Source organism: Loxodonta africana, chromosome 16, assembly GCF_030014295.1.
Source record: "Loxodonta africana isolate mLoxAfr1 chromosome 16, mLoxAfr1.hap2, whole genome shotgun sequence".
In the NCBI taxonomy this organism is placed as follows: domain Eukaryota; kingdom Metazoa; phylum Chordata; class Mammalia; order Proboscidea; family Elephantidae; genus Loxodonta; species Loxodonta africana.
In genome coordinates this window covers 74,428,001-74,445,283 of record NC_087357.1, presented here as the reverse complement: position 1 = coordinate 74,445,283, position 17,283 = coordinate 74,428,001, and the positions used below count along the sequence as shown (strand labels likewise).

At 42.6% G+C, this 17,283-nt stretch overlaps 1 protein-coding gene across 12 annotated transcripts in view; it reads right to left on the bottom strand.

Moving 5' to 3' along the window:
• LRMDA (leucine rich melanocyte differentiation associated) overlaps positions 1–17,283 on the bottom strand; it is a 1,290,642-nt gene that overhangs the window by 562,398 nt on the left and 710,961 nt on the right. For all 12 annotated transcript variants that reach the window (XR_010318034.1, XM_064269070.1, XM_064269074.1 and 9 more), the window contains 2 exons: positions 14,041–14,172; positions 2,473–2,607 (listed from right to left, as the gene is read on the bottom strand). Coding sequence is in view for 11 of the 12 variants with exons in the window: in XM_064269070.1 (XP_064125140.1) it covers positions 2,473–2,607; positions 14,041–14,172 (267 nt within the window). In the remaining variant the exon portion in view is untranslated. The remainder of the gene's footprint in view (positions 1–2,472; positions 2,608–14,040; positions 14,173–17,283) is intronic.

The window sequence follows — 17,283 nt, the reverse complement described above, 5'->3', positions numbered from 1 at the left end:
AAGCTCTACTCCATCCTATAGGGTTGCTATGAGTCAGAATCGACAGTAATAGGTTTTTGTGTTTGGCTCCATAAATTCAATGTATGATTCTGTGTGTATGTGTGTGTAACACACATACATGTGCACATATATATATGTATATACATATGTGCACTGGGTTTTTTTTATATATATACATATGGAAACTCTGGTAGCATAGTGGTTAAGTGCTATGGCTGTTAACTGAAAGGCCGGCAGTTTGACTCCACCAGGCACTCCTTGGAAACTCTATGGGGCAGTTCTACTCTGTCCTATAGGGTTGCTATGAGTCAAAATCAACTCGATGGCAATGGGTTTGGTTTTTTTTTTTTTTAGTATAGACACACGCATACTCATATTGTTACTGTTGTTGTGTGCTGTTGAGTCTTTTCTGACTATAGCAACCCTTACAAACCGAGTAGAACTGCCCCACAGGATTTCCCTGGCTGTAATTTTTACAGGTGCAGATCACTAGGTTTTCTCCCATGGAGCTACTGGTGGATTTGAACCACTGACCTTTCAGTTAGCAGCTGAGCACTTAACCATTGTGCCACTAGGGCTCCTTATACACACACACATAAAAACACAAATATATGTATGTATGTGTACATGTATAAATACATATATGTACACATATATAATTTATTAGGCTATTTTTAAAAATCAAACAGAAATGTGAAGAAAAAAGTAAAAAAAAAAGGGGGGATATCCCCCCAAAAATGTTTGGTCTAATAAAAATGTCTATTGAGTAAACTTTTTGGACTTGCTTGACCCCTTTGAGACTTTTTTTGAGAATAATTTGCCATAAGAAGATACAATATGCTTCAAGGTACCACTTCACACCTGATATCAGATTGTTAAATGCTTCAAAGTTGATAAGAGTGTTAAAGAAGCAAATTAAGTTTTAAGTGATTAAGCAACTTAAAGCATTGATGTAGAAATTTGCGAGTATCCATTTATTGGTTTAACCATATATCTCCCTACTAGAACCCATGTTCAAATCCCAGATGAAAAAACTTCATGGTGGAAAAAGATTTAATAAAAAAAAAAGTAGGGTTAAGAGCTTTATTCTAATATGGTTTGAAAAACAATCTAAGATTCCTACAAAATTAATTTTAAAAATCTAAAAACTGAGGTTAAAGATACAAAATTATTTCCAATAAAGAAATACAACCCAATCTCTGTAGCCTTAAAAAAAATGTGTCACATACATATATACGTATAAACCCCATATCCACTGCCGTCGAGTGTGTATGTATATGTGTTTATATACATATATATATGTATATAAACACATATACATACACACACACACATATATATATACACACACACACACACACACACACACATACTTTTTTAAATCTATGAGGTTCAATAGTCTTCCTGGTGTGGCATCCAGTATGTCTTACTGCTTTGCCTTTATACAGCATTAATGCTTCAACTACATTGCTTCTTGGGTCATCATGGATTTTTGTGTAAGTCTCAATAGAACAAATTTTCTCAAAGCATTATCCTCCCGCCCTCAGCCCTTCCAAATCTAATTTCCAGTGGCCCTACCTGCCTTGTGTTTCCTCCCTTTCCTTTCTTCCTCCATCTTTCCCTCCCTACCTCCTTCCCACATTGCCTGGGGGTGGGGTGTTCATGAAAGAGTACATCATAATGAAAGAGAGGTTAAACATATGGAAAGTTCATTAAAACATTTACAAAACAACAATCTAAAATACAAGTGCACAGAATTTAAAATGAAGGAAAACAAAATGGGTTTAGTCAGAGGGGTAAAGTCAAGAGGGCTCCCTAAGAGATGTGATTTTGGGTCACAGATTTCCAAGCAGATGGCTTAGAAGCTTCCTTGTACATTCCTTCCTGGATCCATCAAAGCACATGGTGGGTGGACACTGAGACAGTTTTATATTACAGAGGTATAGGCCAGGCCTTTTGGGACTTCTTAAACTTTGGTGGGTCACATTTTGTGACTTTGAAGCAGGCCACAGAAAGACCTTACAACACACGGCAGCAGTCAGCAAATTACAGTCCATAGGTCAAATCTGTCCTACTACCTAATTTTGTTAAATAAAGTATTATTAGAACACATGTCCATTAATTTATGAATTGTTCACGGCTACCTCCACACTACAACAGCAGAGCTGAAGAGCTGCAACAGAGACCATGTGGCCCACAAAGCCTAAAATATTTACTATCTGGCCCTTTGTAGAAAAAGTGTGTCAACCTCTGACCTAGACCACCCAACAGCTTTTCATCTTTCTTGGCTCTTGTGGCCTTAGCAAAGGGAAACAATGGCTCCAGTTTACCAAAAGGTAAAGAAAATTCTGCACCGTCATGGGAAGTCCACTGATATTTACCAGACATCTATTATATACCCCACAGTAAAAAAGCAACCTCAAAAATGTATTCTTCCCTTCTCCCACCATGCTCAAGCCCCTAGATACTCACCTGTATCTCTTGTAGTCTTCCTCATCCTTTTCCAAACTGACCAGCTCGTTGGGGCATGCCACATTACCCAGCAGGCTGAGGTACTCCAGAGCTGGTGTCACTTCCGCCAGGTGATCAAGCAGACACTCCAAGTCAGTGATGTGACAAAGGTTAAGGATCTTGATCCAGGGAGACAAAAGGCTTAGCACAGAGCATGGACCACAACTGACAGGCACAGCCCAGCAGCTGACAAGGCTAGTCTGCTCTCCTGAGATGACATGAGTAAGGGCTGGAATCAACTTAGCTGCATGTTGATAGATTGTTAGCTTCTCACTCCCACTGTTGGGGACATAGCCCAACTTCTCTCTGGGAATGTAGGGTTAAGCCAGATCATTTGAGCAAGAATGAATGAACTTTAATTGTTTTATTATACTTTTCTTTCCTCTATGGCTCTGTTTTTTTTTTTTTTCCTTCTTTTTTTTTTTTTTAATGATGAAAGGGTAGAAGCCATATAGTAAAATATTTTGCAATATACAAATCCATAAAACTTTTTTTTTCTAATAAAGCAAGAAATTATTTCTCAGGCCTTAGAGGGAATTTTTCATTAAAACATATGGGGATAGCATGGATGCAAAGACAGATTGGCACTCTCCTCTGTTCAAAGAGACTGTGGTGGAGCTAAGCATTGCTCAGTGGCCTCAGTGGTGGCAAGTAAAGCATTGGGTTTGGGGAAAGGAGAACAAGGAGGAAAAACTAGGAGGAAAAGACAAAGGGAGCAAGTTATGACAGGTTCAGGCAAAAAAGACACATTAAAATGCACTCCCTGAGAATCTGTTGTGAATCTAACATTTTATGGAGGAGAAAATGAAAAAGGAAGAGGAAAGGGTATGGGGTGAGATTATTTCACAAGTAATACTTTCGAAATCCAATGCCCAATCAAGGCAAACACTGAGACCCCAGAAAACCAAATAAGGCAAAAGTCACAGAATCAGGGAATCACAGGTATTGGGAAGGACTTAATAATAACCTAGTCAATGTATCAACTCCTGGCTTGAGCCAGATACAGGAGAGCCAAGCCCTAGACAAGATGAAGATCCAGATCCACACATGGAGCACAGGACTATCAGGTGGCAATGGCAAGGAGCCTATGGATGAGAGGAGTTAGCCACTGTACGTGGACAGAATGAGGACCCTGCTGGGAATGGCAGCAGAGCATAGAGTGGCAGAAGATACAGCGTGAATGCAGCAAGTGTACCATTTCCAGGACTGAAGTCTACCTGGACCTGGGAAATGAAGGTAAAAGCAAAGAAACAGGCTGTCCTTGCTCTGTGGGATGTTCTCTCGCCTTAGATTTTACCTAGGTTTTTCTCGTATTTCAAGTTACCAGAGTGGAATGAACTCCAAATCCAACCAGTTTGAATCCAGTCCCTAACATATTTGCCAAGAGGTCACCATAAGGCAGCACATTCCATCTCTGACAACCATAATAAAGAGGTTTCCTTCCCATCAGGACTGAGTTTTCCTCTAACTTCCACCCACTGACCTAATTCAACCACTTAGGGTCACGACTAACACGCATTCTTCTCTTGCACGTGATGACCCTTTGGCTTTTGAAGCTCTTATCTTCCTTCAACCTTATATTCTGCAGGCCAAGTTCCTTCAAGAATTCTTCATAAACAAGCTCAGTCACTGCCATACGTAAGAACAAATGTACATTGGGAGTGAGCAAGAGAGAGATAATGAGAGGAAGAGCACAAGCAAGAGAGCAAAACCAGTAAACGGGTGGTACGAGCACGTTCATCCCCTATTTGCTTCAATTTGCCAACATCATCCCCATTTTCTAAACAATGACAGGAAAATGGATATGGAAGTTAATCATCTTTCAAAAATACCATCCAGGAATGATCACAAGAGACCAATGGAAGGAGGATGATAGGAATGGAAGCGCATATGGAAGATTAAAGGGAAGGTCCCATCAGGGAGGTAAATTTGAAAATACAGTGGGTAAGTGGCCAAGAGTCAAAATATTAACATACGTCAGCAATGAAAACAAAATATGCCTACTACTTTTTAAAATGAAATTCAACCATGACACTCTTTAAGAAAATCTTCTAAATATAACCAATTAAAGTGACTGAATAATTTCAGAGACAACTCTTGGCTTTTTCAACAGATTCTTTGTATGTTTCACATTCGTTGTTAGGAGAGAGGGAGGGAGGAAGGAAGGAAGGAAGATACAGGAGAAAAAGAAAAGAATCCTGTCTTTATTTTCTCTACCAGTACTTCCTTTAGAACTGGGACCAAGGTGCCTCAGAAAGTTCAGTGCTTTAGAATGCCTTCTTTGAAATTTTTAAAGCCCCTTCCAGTGCCCAGGAATGCTCAGGGCCAGCAGTGTTACCCAGGTGGGGTGCCGTACACCTGAACTTGGGCCTCAGTCCTAATCCTGATTTCTCCCCTTTGGGGTATGCTCCAACCGTCTATTCCACACATGGGGCCCATCAGATCCATCGAGGAGCTCTAGGACTCCTGAAGCCTCAAGGCCAGGTCCTGGTTCCAGGGGGACAGCCAGATGAGCTCATCACTCCCTCTGGCTAAGAAAGTATTTCTTTGGTGGGATCACACAGAGTGTCATTTTTGTTGTTAGGTGCTATTGAGTCAGTTCCGACTCATAGCGATCTTATATACAACAGAACCAAACACTGCCTAGTCTTGCGCCATCCTCACAATCGTTGTTATGCTTAAGTGCATTGTTGCAGCCACTGTGTCAATCCATCTCGTTGAGGGTCTTGCTCTTTTTCACTGACCCTCTACTTTATTAAACATGATATCCTTCTTCAAGGACTGATTCCTTCTGATAACACGTCCAAAGTATGTGAGACATAGTTTCGCCATCCTTGCTTCTAAGGAGAATCCTGGCTGTACTTCCTCCAAGACAGATTTGCTCATTCTTTTGGCAGTCCATGCTATATTCAAAATTCTTTGCCAACACCACAACTCAAAGGCAACAATCTTTCTTTGGTCCTCCTTACTCACTGTCCAGCTCTCGCATGCATATGAGGCAACTGAAAACACCATGGCTTGGGTCAGGCACACCTTAGTCTTCAGGGTGACATCTTTGCTTTTCAATACTTTAAAGGGGTCCCTTGCAGCAGATTTGCCCAATGCAATGCATCTTTTGATTCCTTGACTGCTGCTTCCATGGGTGTCCAAAATTGTGTGGATGTGCTAATTTGGGGTGATTGAAATTATTCATATAGACAAGGGCCCCAGATGCCCTGGGGGAAGTTGTGCTCTCTACTTTGGATGAAAACGTTTGCTTGGCCCAACTTATTATCTCTTAGGAAAAAACTCCTTAAACCTGGGTATTTTTCATCAAGGAGTCCCCGCGTGGCGGTACAAAGGGTTAAGCACTTGGCTGCTAACCAAAAGAATGGAGGTTTGAGACCACCCAGACGCACTTTGGAAGAAAAGTCTGAGAATCGACTTCTAAAAAATCAGTGACTGAAAACCCCACAGTGCACAGTTCTACTGTGACATACACAGAGTCACAATAAGTCAGGAACTGATACTTGTATTTTTCATCTACTGTATGAAGGTGGAAACATGACAGAATGGAACTCAAAACTGGTGAGACATTTAAGTTGAGGAAACACTGGGCAACTGAATTGGGCTGAAATCCCAGTGATTTCCCAACATTAAATGATCAGTGATGGGAAGCCTACCATACCACCATCTGGGGAAGTAGGCTCAGTTTAGTGTTAGTAAATCTTCATATTTCTTCTTAAACCTCTCGCTCTACTAGGAGCAGATGTAGATTTATCATGGAGCTAGTAAGGCTTGTTTGAGGGTTCCTCACTTGCACAGGTGCCTTCTAAGGCCCTGAGAAAGGCCCTAGCAATATAGTCGCATGGTCATGTATTTTTGTAAACATTTTTAGATTATTTAAATCACAGTTGATTAAGATCACTGTCTCCCTCTATTCTGCTTTCTCCTCTTACACTTCCCTTGAGTTGGCTGACATTGGAATGGCTATGGGAATTCCAGGACCTGGCTGAGAGAAAACTGTATGGAGTGACATTTAATTAGGATTCAGTAGGGGTATTATTTGTGTGGTTTACAGTCACGTCTGTGCCTGCCTAAGTTATTACAATATCAGTAGAAATAGTTTCTAGTAATATCCCTATCACTGACACAAACATCAAGAACCAACATAAAAACTGATGAAAAAATGGTTAATGCGTTCAAGTCAAAGAACATTTACGATGTAGTCACTGCACGTGCAAATAAACACAAATAACTCGAGATGTACTGATACCTTATAGCTTATCTATGAAAGCAAGACGTTAAGAGTTTTTCCAAAATTTAACAATCCTAAAATTCTAAACACGTGATTGATAATGAGTGGTGAAATGAAGACACTCTTCTAAACTATTAAATATAAAAAGCAAGTTTCAATCAACCATGCTTACAGATTGAATTATCTTTCTATTCTCTCTATAGAAGAATACAAAATTTCATCATATGAAAAGTTATGAGGACTTTACGGAAAAAAAAAAAAAGGTAGTTAAAAAGTTTTTATATGGGCATGCCCAGTATGAGAAGAACATGTTACTTTTCTAAACATTTTGCTATTTGTCAAATTTTTGAATTTGCCTTGATTATTTTTATTCCAAATAGACAATCATTTTTATACCCAATTTAGCATTCATAATTATACAGTCTTTGTCGTTAAGAGGGTCCCCTAAAATTTCATAAGGTGTGGACCCCATAAAATCTGAATCTGCCCCTGAACAGGAGGCTGTGGAGAGGTGGACTTGTCCAAATGTCTTGGTCATGGGAATTACCTGGGCAAAGAGTTTGCAGGCTTCAAGAAGCTTCAGCTATCCTGTGCCTGTGAACCCAACAAATTTCCTGGAGCCTGCCTCATTTAGTATATTTTGTGTGGTAGAAGCTACTCCATCTTCCTAAGCCTTTCAAGTATTACCAGATGATGAATCGGACTGGGTGAGGTAGCCTCCCCTAAATCCAAACCAGAAAGCAATGGCTCCCACTCTCTGAAAGCTCTCTATCGGATCTCATCTTCATGTTGATGCCACCACCACTGGATGTGTTGAGGTGAAACACAAGAAGGAATTCTAATTGGTTTTTTCATCTCTGGGGTCAGCAAGGACAAACACAGACCTGTCTTGCCTGACTGCAAGCTCTCAGACAGAACTTGTCACATTCCTTTTCATCAAGTCGTGTAAATAACTAACCAGAGGCAACTGAGGGAGGGAACTTGGTGTCCTAGTTAACCAACACCCCTGCAATGGAGACAGTTTCAGGGGTTCTCCTAAGGGTACCTTTCTCTCTCTCGCCCTTTTTTTTTTTAACTTTTGAAGCTACCTGGCACAGTATCAACTCTCTCCAGCTGGGTTCTCGGCATATACCTGGTTTCCTTCATCAAGTCTTCTCCGGAGTACTTGGCGTTTAAATTTTTTTCAGTGTTGTCTACAGAAAGTTGCTGTCATGAAGCCCAGCTGTCACAGCTAGGCTTGCCAAGGGAGATTTTCTGCAAAGGGCCCAAGATCAAAGCAACATCTTGCCTTGAAAGTTCAGAGCATGAGGGAGGAGGGGAGCGTCCTGGTATCTGAGTTCAGTTGCACAGGTCCGAGGCTGCCTCCCAAGCGGGAATGGGCACTCACCCTCCCTCTGTGCTCAGCTCCAGGTCCAAGGGTAGCCTTTATAACTTCAGGGAGGATTTTAGCCAGAGATTATCCTAATAATGGGATTTCTGAATGCTAAATATACAGTGTACATGACATATTATTTCATTTTGATTCACACACGCAAAAAGCAATATTGGGGCTATTATCACATCTAAATAGCAGTAAAGAAAACTGGGGCTTAACGACATGCTCAAGATCACACAGCCAGTAAATGGCAGAGTCTAGATTCAAACGTAAATCCTAAAGAAATGTGATTTCTGGAGGATAAGTGACTATAAATCCGTAACATGAAAGAAGAATTTAAAGCACTGAAAAATGATGAGTCTTAGGTGCTTTTGTGGGCAACAAAAAGGTGCTATCATGTGAGCTGTGCTCTGTCCTTCATCTAGTTCCAATTCTGGCTTTATTCTTTTACAGTACTAAGGCTTTGGCTAACAATAAAATATACCCAAAATCTGTAAAGTCTTTGGCTGTTCACCAAATGACTTCCCATATATATTATACTATTTAAATCTCTCAACAACTGTCTGAAGTGTATACTATTTTACCCATTTCACAGATGGACAAACTGAGGCCCCTGACAAAGTACAGAAACTTCCCCAAGATGACACAGTAAATTGCTGATGGAACTCTAGCCCAGCCTTTTGACAACCCAGTGGTCTCCTTACCACAGCCCAGCTGTGTAACATAACAAGATACTTTTTGTTCTTGATGGCACTATTTATCAAGCTCATTATTTCTTCAGTACATGTGCTGAGGGAAACAGGGAGACAGAAAACTAAATGTGATTGCAAGTGAATCCGTTTGCTATTCTCCCAAAGGAAGAGTGGGAGGATTGTTAGACTGTGCAAATGTTAAATATCTACATTTTCCTGAACTCTCAGTTGGTCCCTTACTTGGGGTTGACTATTTAGACATGATATGGCTGAGACCATTACCAAATATCCCATCCCTACTGGGGAAGAGCCAGGGATAGTGTGTGCATGCTCACGGATGAGTGAGTGACAGAGAAAGAATGAGTGTTTGGGTAGGGGGTCAAGTCCGTGACCAGTGACTACCTACCCAGTGCCGTTGAGTCGATTCCAACTCATAGCAACCCTATAGGACAGAGTAGAACTGTCCCGTAGAGTTTCCAAGGAGCACCTGGCAGATTTGAACTGCCGACCCTTGGGTTAGGAGCTGTAGCACTTAACAACTACGCCACCAGGGTTTCCAGTGACTACCTAACCAGTCTAAATGAGCCAAAGGAAGAAGAGTGAGTAAGCTATGAGCTGGGAGATGAGCAGGTAACCTGAGACCAGCCTTTCAGAAACACCTGGATGGAAGGGACACTAAAGTGGAGGGCTGAATGAACAGAAGTGGAACAAAGCGCTGGTAGAACAAAGGTGGGAGGTTAAGAAGAAGGTATGCAGATGGGAAGCCGGGGATGGGTGAATTCAGAAGAAATTTGCCAGATGCTCGGTTTTGGCTCTGGAATCCCTTTCAGGAGCAGACTCCCTGCAGCCCATGCTGGGAGCAGGATACTGTGGGGGCAAAGAGGGGGACAGGAACAGGTAGCATTTTAGTCCCTCTTCTTATAGAGTGATTATTCTGTTCTTGGGTTTCAGAGACTAGGGCGGGCTGGGAATCAGCAACCCTGGGTTCTAGACTGAACCCCACCACTGCAATCTATGTGACTTCAAAAAGTTCATATTCTCCCAGTTTTTTCATGAAAAATAAAATAAAATAAAAATCTACCAGTGGTACCCAACTCACAAGATATTAGGGTAATGCTGAATTTTAAAAGTCAAAGAAAACCAAAAAAAAAAAAAAAAATTTCAGACCCATTGCTGCTGAGTTGATTCCGACTCACAGGGACCCTATAGGACACAGTAGAACTGCACCATGAGGTTTCCAAGGAGCAGCTAGTGGATTCAAACTGCCTTTCGGTTAGCAACTGAGCTCTTAACCACGTGCCAGCAGGGCTCCGAAGTCAAAGAAACACTCTAAATCTTGCTATACTTTGGCCTTGGTTATAATGTGGCTCAAATCGGGTGAGCCAAGTTCACATAATTCTCAAGATAATAATAATTAATAATAGCAATATTAACCATTACATAGCACATACTGTGTTACTAGAGCTTAATATTTGTGAGATATTTAGAATAATCCTGACAACAACCTATGAAATGAGTACTATTATTATCCCCATATTGCAGAGAAAATCAAAGCATCCATATGCTAAGTAACTTACCCAAGGTCATACAGTAAGTAGCAGTCTAACAATGCAAGCCCAGGAAGTCTGGCTTCAGAGTCTGTGTTCTTAACCACTATGTAACAGTGCCTCTTGCTAAAGGATAAAAATAACCAATAACCCAAATCTCACCCCTGGCCTCAGGGCCTAGTAACATACAACCAAAAACATCAAACCCACTGCCATCTAGTCGATTCCAACTCATAGCAACCCTACAGGACACAGTAGAACTGCCCCATGGAGTTTCCAAGGAGCACCTGGCGGATCTGAATTGCCAACCTCGTGGTTAGCAGCCATAGCACTTAGCCACTACGCCACCAGGGTTTCCCAAGAGCACTGTTACAACCATATTTATCTGAGATCAAAACAAAAGTGGAAAAATCCAGATCTATAAAGCTGGTAAATTAAGAGAGGAATAATCATTCTATACACGCCAAAAAAAAAAAAACACAAAAACTTCAGAAAAGAATCTAAGACAGAACCCCATTTGATAATAAGCTCTCTAATATGTTTAAAATAAGACTGAATTAATAAAAAAGAGTCAATACTTTTTAGGAGGTTAACAGTTGCTTTATTGTAGGTTTCTCTTTATTACAAATATGAAGTAATATTCTTGACACGTTGTCAAGGTCTGAGTCATAGGTTGTTACAGAAATGGCCCCTGATGGGTCATGCATCTTTGTATCTAAACCTTGTATAGTGCCCTCCCGCATTTATTCTACGTTTGGCAATGTGATTTGCTTTGGCCATGGGACATCAACACACATGACACAAGCAGGGCTCGAAAAGTAGTTGTATATTGGGGCTCATGCTCTTGGAACACTCTTGTCATGAAAACAGGCCTATGCTAACCTTCTGGAGACATGCAGCTCACCCAACAACCTGCACCATTCTCAAAAATATGAGTGAGGCCATCTTAGACCATCAAGTCCCAGTCAAGCCTCCAGATAACTGCAGCGACATGAGTGACACCAGACAAGACCAGAAGAACCGCTCAGCTGAGCCCTGTCAAATCGCTAACATACAAAATTGTAAACAAATATTTGTTTTAGCCACTAAGTTTTAGGGTGGTTTACTATGCAGCAAAAGCTAACTAATAGAGTCCAAGTCTAAGGTATTTCATAGGGTAGCAATAGCAATATGCAACCTAGTAATTGTTGACGAGCCTGGTACATTTTCACAAGTAGGTAGGAGAGTCAGTTGGCTGAGAAAGTAGAGTCAGAAGTATTGGGTTGAAAGGATGACTTGTGGTGCCATTGCTTGTTTTTAACCTGCCTTTCATTCTGTGACCTCTGGACCAAGTGGTTGGGAAACACTAAGCCAATCTTCATGATCATACAAGCAGACCAGAGATAGAAGAAAAGAGGTCATGCTGTATCTTGAGAAAGCCAACTATTGGCTTTTGTATCTACTGACAGTGTAACTGGCCAGCTTCACAGCTATACAATTTCCTCTGCTTCAGTCCCTCCCAGAGCATTATCATTACTCCCTCAGCATTCCTGCTACAGATTGGGGGAGTTGAGGCACAGAGCAAGAAAAAGCCGTAACCAAAGACAAAGAAAATTTCTCAGCTTTTAAAAGAATAAAATCATCACCCAATTTAACTTATTCCTTTAAAAATGAGAAACAGAGGCTCACAAAGGGTGATCTGTCCAAAGCCACATAAGCTAGATTCGGTTAAGCTGACCCAGGAACTCGGGTGCTTGGACTTTAATATCTACAGTGACTTGGTATTGGGACATGAGCACTGGGGTGCAAGGGAAGAACCATATTATACAAACTCTAGTCTAATAATCCTTCTGCGTTTGATTGGTTTGAGAACATTGTCCAACTGACCACCTAAGCCAACCAAGGAATCCATAAGACACATCGATTACAATAATTTTTCAGATAGTGACTAGGAAACTTGGGAGACCAAAGGATATGAGGAGAAAAAAAGCCACTAAAATTTCATGATGGTAAAGATGGCAATATTTACTTATAGGCCTTTCCTTTCTACTTCAACTAAAATGTCAATTAATCATGGCCATAGTAGCATATTTCACAGAATAAATAAATAAATTATTAACTTTATGGCTTGAAGTACAGTGGCTGATAAATGATTTTGCAAACCATTCCTAAATCCTGACATATGCATATATGTTATACCGACATGTATATCTGATTTCATTTTACAGGAGGGAGAAAAGCCCTGGTCCCTCTTCTGTTTCTCACTTACTATGTAAACCTGAGCAAGTGACTGAACTACTCCAGGTCTCAGATGTTTCATCAATAAAACAAAGGCACTGAACTTGAGTCTGAAAACACACAGTAGCATGGAAAGAACTTTGAATGCAACCACAGTTGAGACTGAATCCAGGACTAGCATCTTGTTAACTGTCTGGCTGTGGGCCTATACCTCTCCTCTTTCCTCATCTAGGTAAATGGAGAAACCACACCCGTCTTACAGGTTTGGTAAGCATAAGAAATAATATGTTTAAAGTGTCCAATAACTGGCCCACTGGACTGCTCAATAAAGAAAATTATAATGATTCATTCATTCCACAAGTATTTTTTGAACCTCAGCTATGTGCCAGGCAGGCTATTCTAGGTACTAAGAATAATGCATTTAACAAAACAGACAAAAATCCCTGCCTTGTCTAGCTTGACATTCTAGTGCACGGTGATCCATAATTCTGACCTTCAAGGAGCTATCTGCCTTATGCTACAGGAAAGTCTCTGAATCCACCCTTCCCTTCACTATAGAATCCAGAGCAATATGCCTCTGTAGGTCTCATCCTAGGCCGGGTAGGTTCTTATCTGCTTAAGGGGAGGCCACAGCTTCTCACTCAGATTGGCTCTCCTCGGCTTCTCTCAGATTCCCTGGGTGGTGCAAAACTAACATCCTGGGCTGCTAACAGAAAGGTTGACAGTTCAAGTCCCTCCAGAGGCACCTCAGAAGAAAGGCCTGGGGATGTGCTTCCAAAAAATAGCCATTTTTTTTTCTAAAGGCCTATGGAGCACAGCTCTCTGACAAGCACAGGGTTGCCTTAAGTCAGACTCGACTTGATGGCAGCTGGTTAGGCCTCTCTTAGCCACCAGCCCAGAATGGTATCCACTAGGGAAGCGCAGAAACAAGCCTGGGCTTCACGCCTCTCTTCCACCTTAGTCCGTTCCCCCATCTCCCAAGCCAGAGCTGTCCCCCAAGCCTGCACCAGGGCCTTCAGGACCCTCTATGAAGGCCAAGTTTGCCTAGCGGCATTACGCCCTGCAGCCCACCAGAGGTCGCCCTCCCACACAAGCCCAAGCAAACAGACCCATGCTTTGCCTCCTCCTTGGCAGCAGTGACATTATTTTCTTTCTCTATTTTTATCTATTAAAAAGATTTCTTCACAGCCATAACTTAGATCTCCACACTAAAATGGAGCAACAGGAAGATATAATGGTGCATTTCATTTATGAATGACCTATAATAAATTACTCTGAAGTGTCCCGAGTGCCAGAAGACAGAACGCTTTGTCTGCCCACGGACTGTATTTCACATACTTTAATTTAGCTGACACATAAAACTCATTTGACATTTTGCAGGTATTTGTGGAGGGGTAGGAGGGCTCGGGAGGGGATAGCTGTGGGGCTGGGCAGGGCGTGGGGGCCGCGGTCAGAGGGAAGGATATTTGGTTCTTGTTGAGGGTTAAGGTATGGAGCCTGGGTAACCCTGGCAACACCAGGTCGTCACCGAGCAGATTGTTGTCCAAGATGAGTTCCTCCAGGCTGTGGAACGAGCTCAGTCCTTCCAGCGACCTGCAATGACAAAGGCAACAGGAAAAATGATCCTGCAGTCAATCAAGGGTGGCCATTATGAGCCGAAATAAATATTTTAACCTTCCCTTTCAGAACTGGGAATAGTTTGGGCTTGGTGCCTGTCGGTAAAGTGCATGACAAGAATTAGTAGCGGGGAGCTGAGGGCTGGGGCAGCGGGGAAGAAGGGGCCGCTGGCACTCACCGCATCCTTCACGCATTGCCAACATGAAGGATGAGGGTCACTTAGTGAGTAGCCAGGATCCCAAACAAAGGGCTTCAGATACGGCCTGCAGGATAAATTTGTCAATGTCTTGTGCCTTGAGGCACCCAGCCTCGGCTGACCCTAACCTCCCTTCCCAAGATAAATAACTCTGTCACAGTTCACCTTCATTCCCTGGACACAAATTTAAGTTGTCATCCATCATTCCTGCCCAGAAATATCATACCCCTCTTACAATAATAAATATAACTTCAAGTATCATTTCTTAGCGGTTCTCCTCTGTACAGTGCTAGGCAACAGAAGGGAAGGCTCCCTTTCTCTTCGTTCACCGCCTCTGACTTTTTCTCTCTGCTTTTTACTAATCACTTCATTTGCTTCCGCCCAGCGTCTCTATGGTGGCTCAGCATGCGAGGCGTCTGCAGAATTGCATAACCGCTCCAGTCTGAGCCAGCCTTTTGCTTTTTCTTTCATTCTTTTTATTCACTTATTTTTTTGTTGGTTGTTTGGAGGTGAAGGGTGCGGTGGGAAATTTCTCCCTCAAAGTACCTGGCTTGAAGTTCCTGTTTTAATTTATGGAAAGTGGATTTCTGACTTTAGCTTTGAAAGAAGCACAGAGAGCAGTCATGTGGCTGTTGAGGCAGTAAATAAACAGGCCTCTGAAAGAATTAAGTACCCAGCTCAGGGAAAAATACATATATATTATCAGAAAGGGAAGAATAGCCTTGCTTATGCACTTAGCTGAAAGTTAACTCTCAATTTCACGGGCTTTCATGAGTGCTGGGGGTTGAGGACAGGAGGGCAGTCGTGTGCACACGTGCTTGCCCGGGCACATGCAGACATTAATTAAAGCAAGCCGCTGGCCTGCTGAGGGACCTACAGGGAGACACACACCCCCAGCTCCTTCACCTGCTCGACCCAGGCGATGTGCTGAGCTTGCACAGGCTGACAGCTGAGCTACAGCGTGGACCAGAGGGAGGGCCCACAAGGGATCACCTGGCTATTTTATAAAATGTGAAGGCTCGGGGGATGTAATGCACACTATTTATTCATTTACTGATAACGCTTGCATTAAGGACCTGCATGCTTGCATGTGCAATGTCCGCACATCTGGTGTGAGTGTGAACTTTGGCACCAGGGCTTTCCCAAGGCCTTAATATCTCCTTTGTGGGACCTCTGCCGAGAGGACTCCAAAATAGGGAGTCGATCCTTGAGAGGTGTAGAACGCATTGTGAATATGTAATTAAATCCCAGATTTCACTGGGCCCGCAGCCCTGCCTGCACGCCCCATTCATGCCAGTCCTCAGGGTGCCACCGAGTCCCCTAACACCCCAAAATGCCTGCTCCCACAGCCAAGGATATCTGTCTCACAGCAGGCACAATACTGCACACATTTTGGGTAAAGGGCCAAGGGGTTCTCTTGTTTTATTTCCTTCTCCTCCTTTCTGTTTTTGCTCAGGGCCCAAGGAGGCAAAATAAAACTTGCACATATCTAGGCAGGAAAGATGGGGTTTTCTCTCTCCTCCACCGTTTACTTGTCTTGTCAATGTGGGCATATCAATAACGGATCTAAGCTCCCTTGCTCTGCGCCCTCTCAGCTTAGAAAACTAGCAAGTTGCTAGCATCATGTCTTACACACAACAGGATTTTAGTAAAATGCTGGTTTCTTTCTCTTCCTTCCCCCCTTCATTTGTTGGTTTTTCCAGAAGCTCTAGGGGGTGTGCCCAGGAGTGGCAGATGAATAAATCTGCAGAGGTGTGCAGGACGTCTGCATTCTGCAGGGAACCGTCTGCCTTTTCTCAGTTCCTTCCTCCATCAGGGGTTAATTACTGATGATCCAAAAGCCCTTTTCAGGACCAGGCTCAGGTTTACCACAGGCCACCTCCCCTCAGGGAGTCTTCTGGGCGGCTAATATGTCCTTTGTGCTGAAACATTAGTTGGGCTCTGGTCAAAGACAGCATCCCAATACACATTGTTCCCAAGTTATGTTATGCAAATATAATACTCTTATCATGAGAATCAGCAAATGGTTGGCAACTGGCAAGCAGAAGAAAGCTCCCTTCCAAAAGTGCTCCAGGGGAGGCATAAAACAAAATGACAGGGCATGAAGAGGGACAAAGCCTGGGAACACTAGAGGGAGTGCCCACCAAGACAGCCTTTCTCTCCCGGCGGGCTCAACCCTGGAGTAAGACTTCAGACAGGAGGCAAGAAGATCAGGATCAAACCCCATCGTCTGTCTGGTTTGGACTTTTTTTTTTGGAGGGGGGGGCATGGAATATTATTAGCTGCTCAGTTAAAAGGGACCTATGTTACATGGGCGGGTGGCTAATGAATCAATTCCTGTTTTCACATCATCAGTGTGATACGCACTTGATAATTTAATCAGCTAAATTCAGAGCTGAGGGATTGGGGCAGGAGGCAAAGAGCAGAGAGAAGAAGACTGAGGAGAGGACAGGATTGCTGGGGCTTGGCTGGCAACTGACTGCCATCACACATCAACCCAGACGATTTTTTTTTTTTTTTAATTTTTACTGTTGTTGCTGTTTTCCAGAAAAGAGCAGAGGAAAGATACTACCTGTGTCAAATCTTTGAATTCACACCCCTGTATACAAGATGCCTGCAAATAGATATGTGCTATTAAATACAATGACGAGGCAAAAAAAAAAAAAAAAAAAACGGCTTCAGGATCCACACAGATACATGCCGTTTAATGGGGACAGCTCCAGCAGAGGGAGAAGATGTCGCAACCGAAATTTCTCTGCTATAACCTTTGTGTGTGGATGACAAATACCTCCCGGACCCGAGAGTCCTAGTAGGGCTGGCTGCTGGTCTTCCAGGGTCACTCGCCTGCTTCCTTGGCAGTGGTTGCCAACATCTGAGGTGTGGGCTAGAAG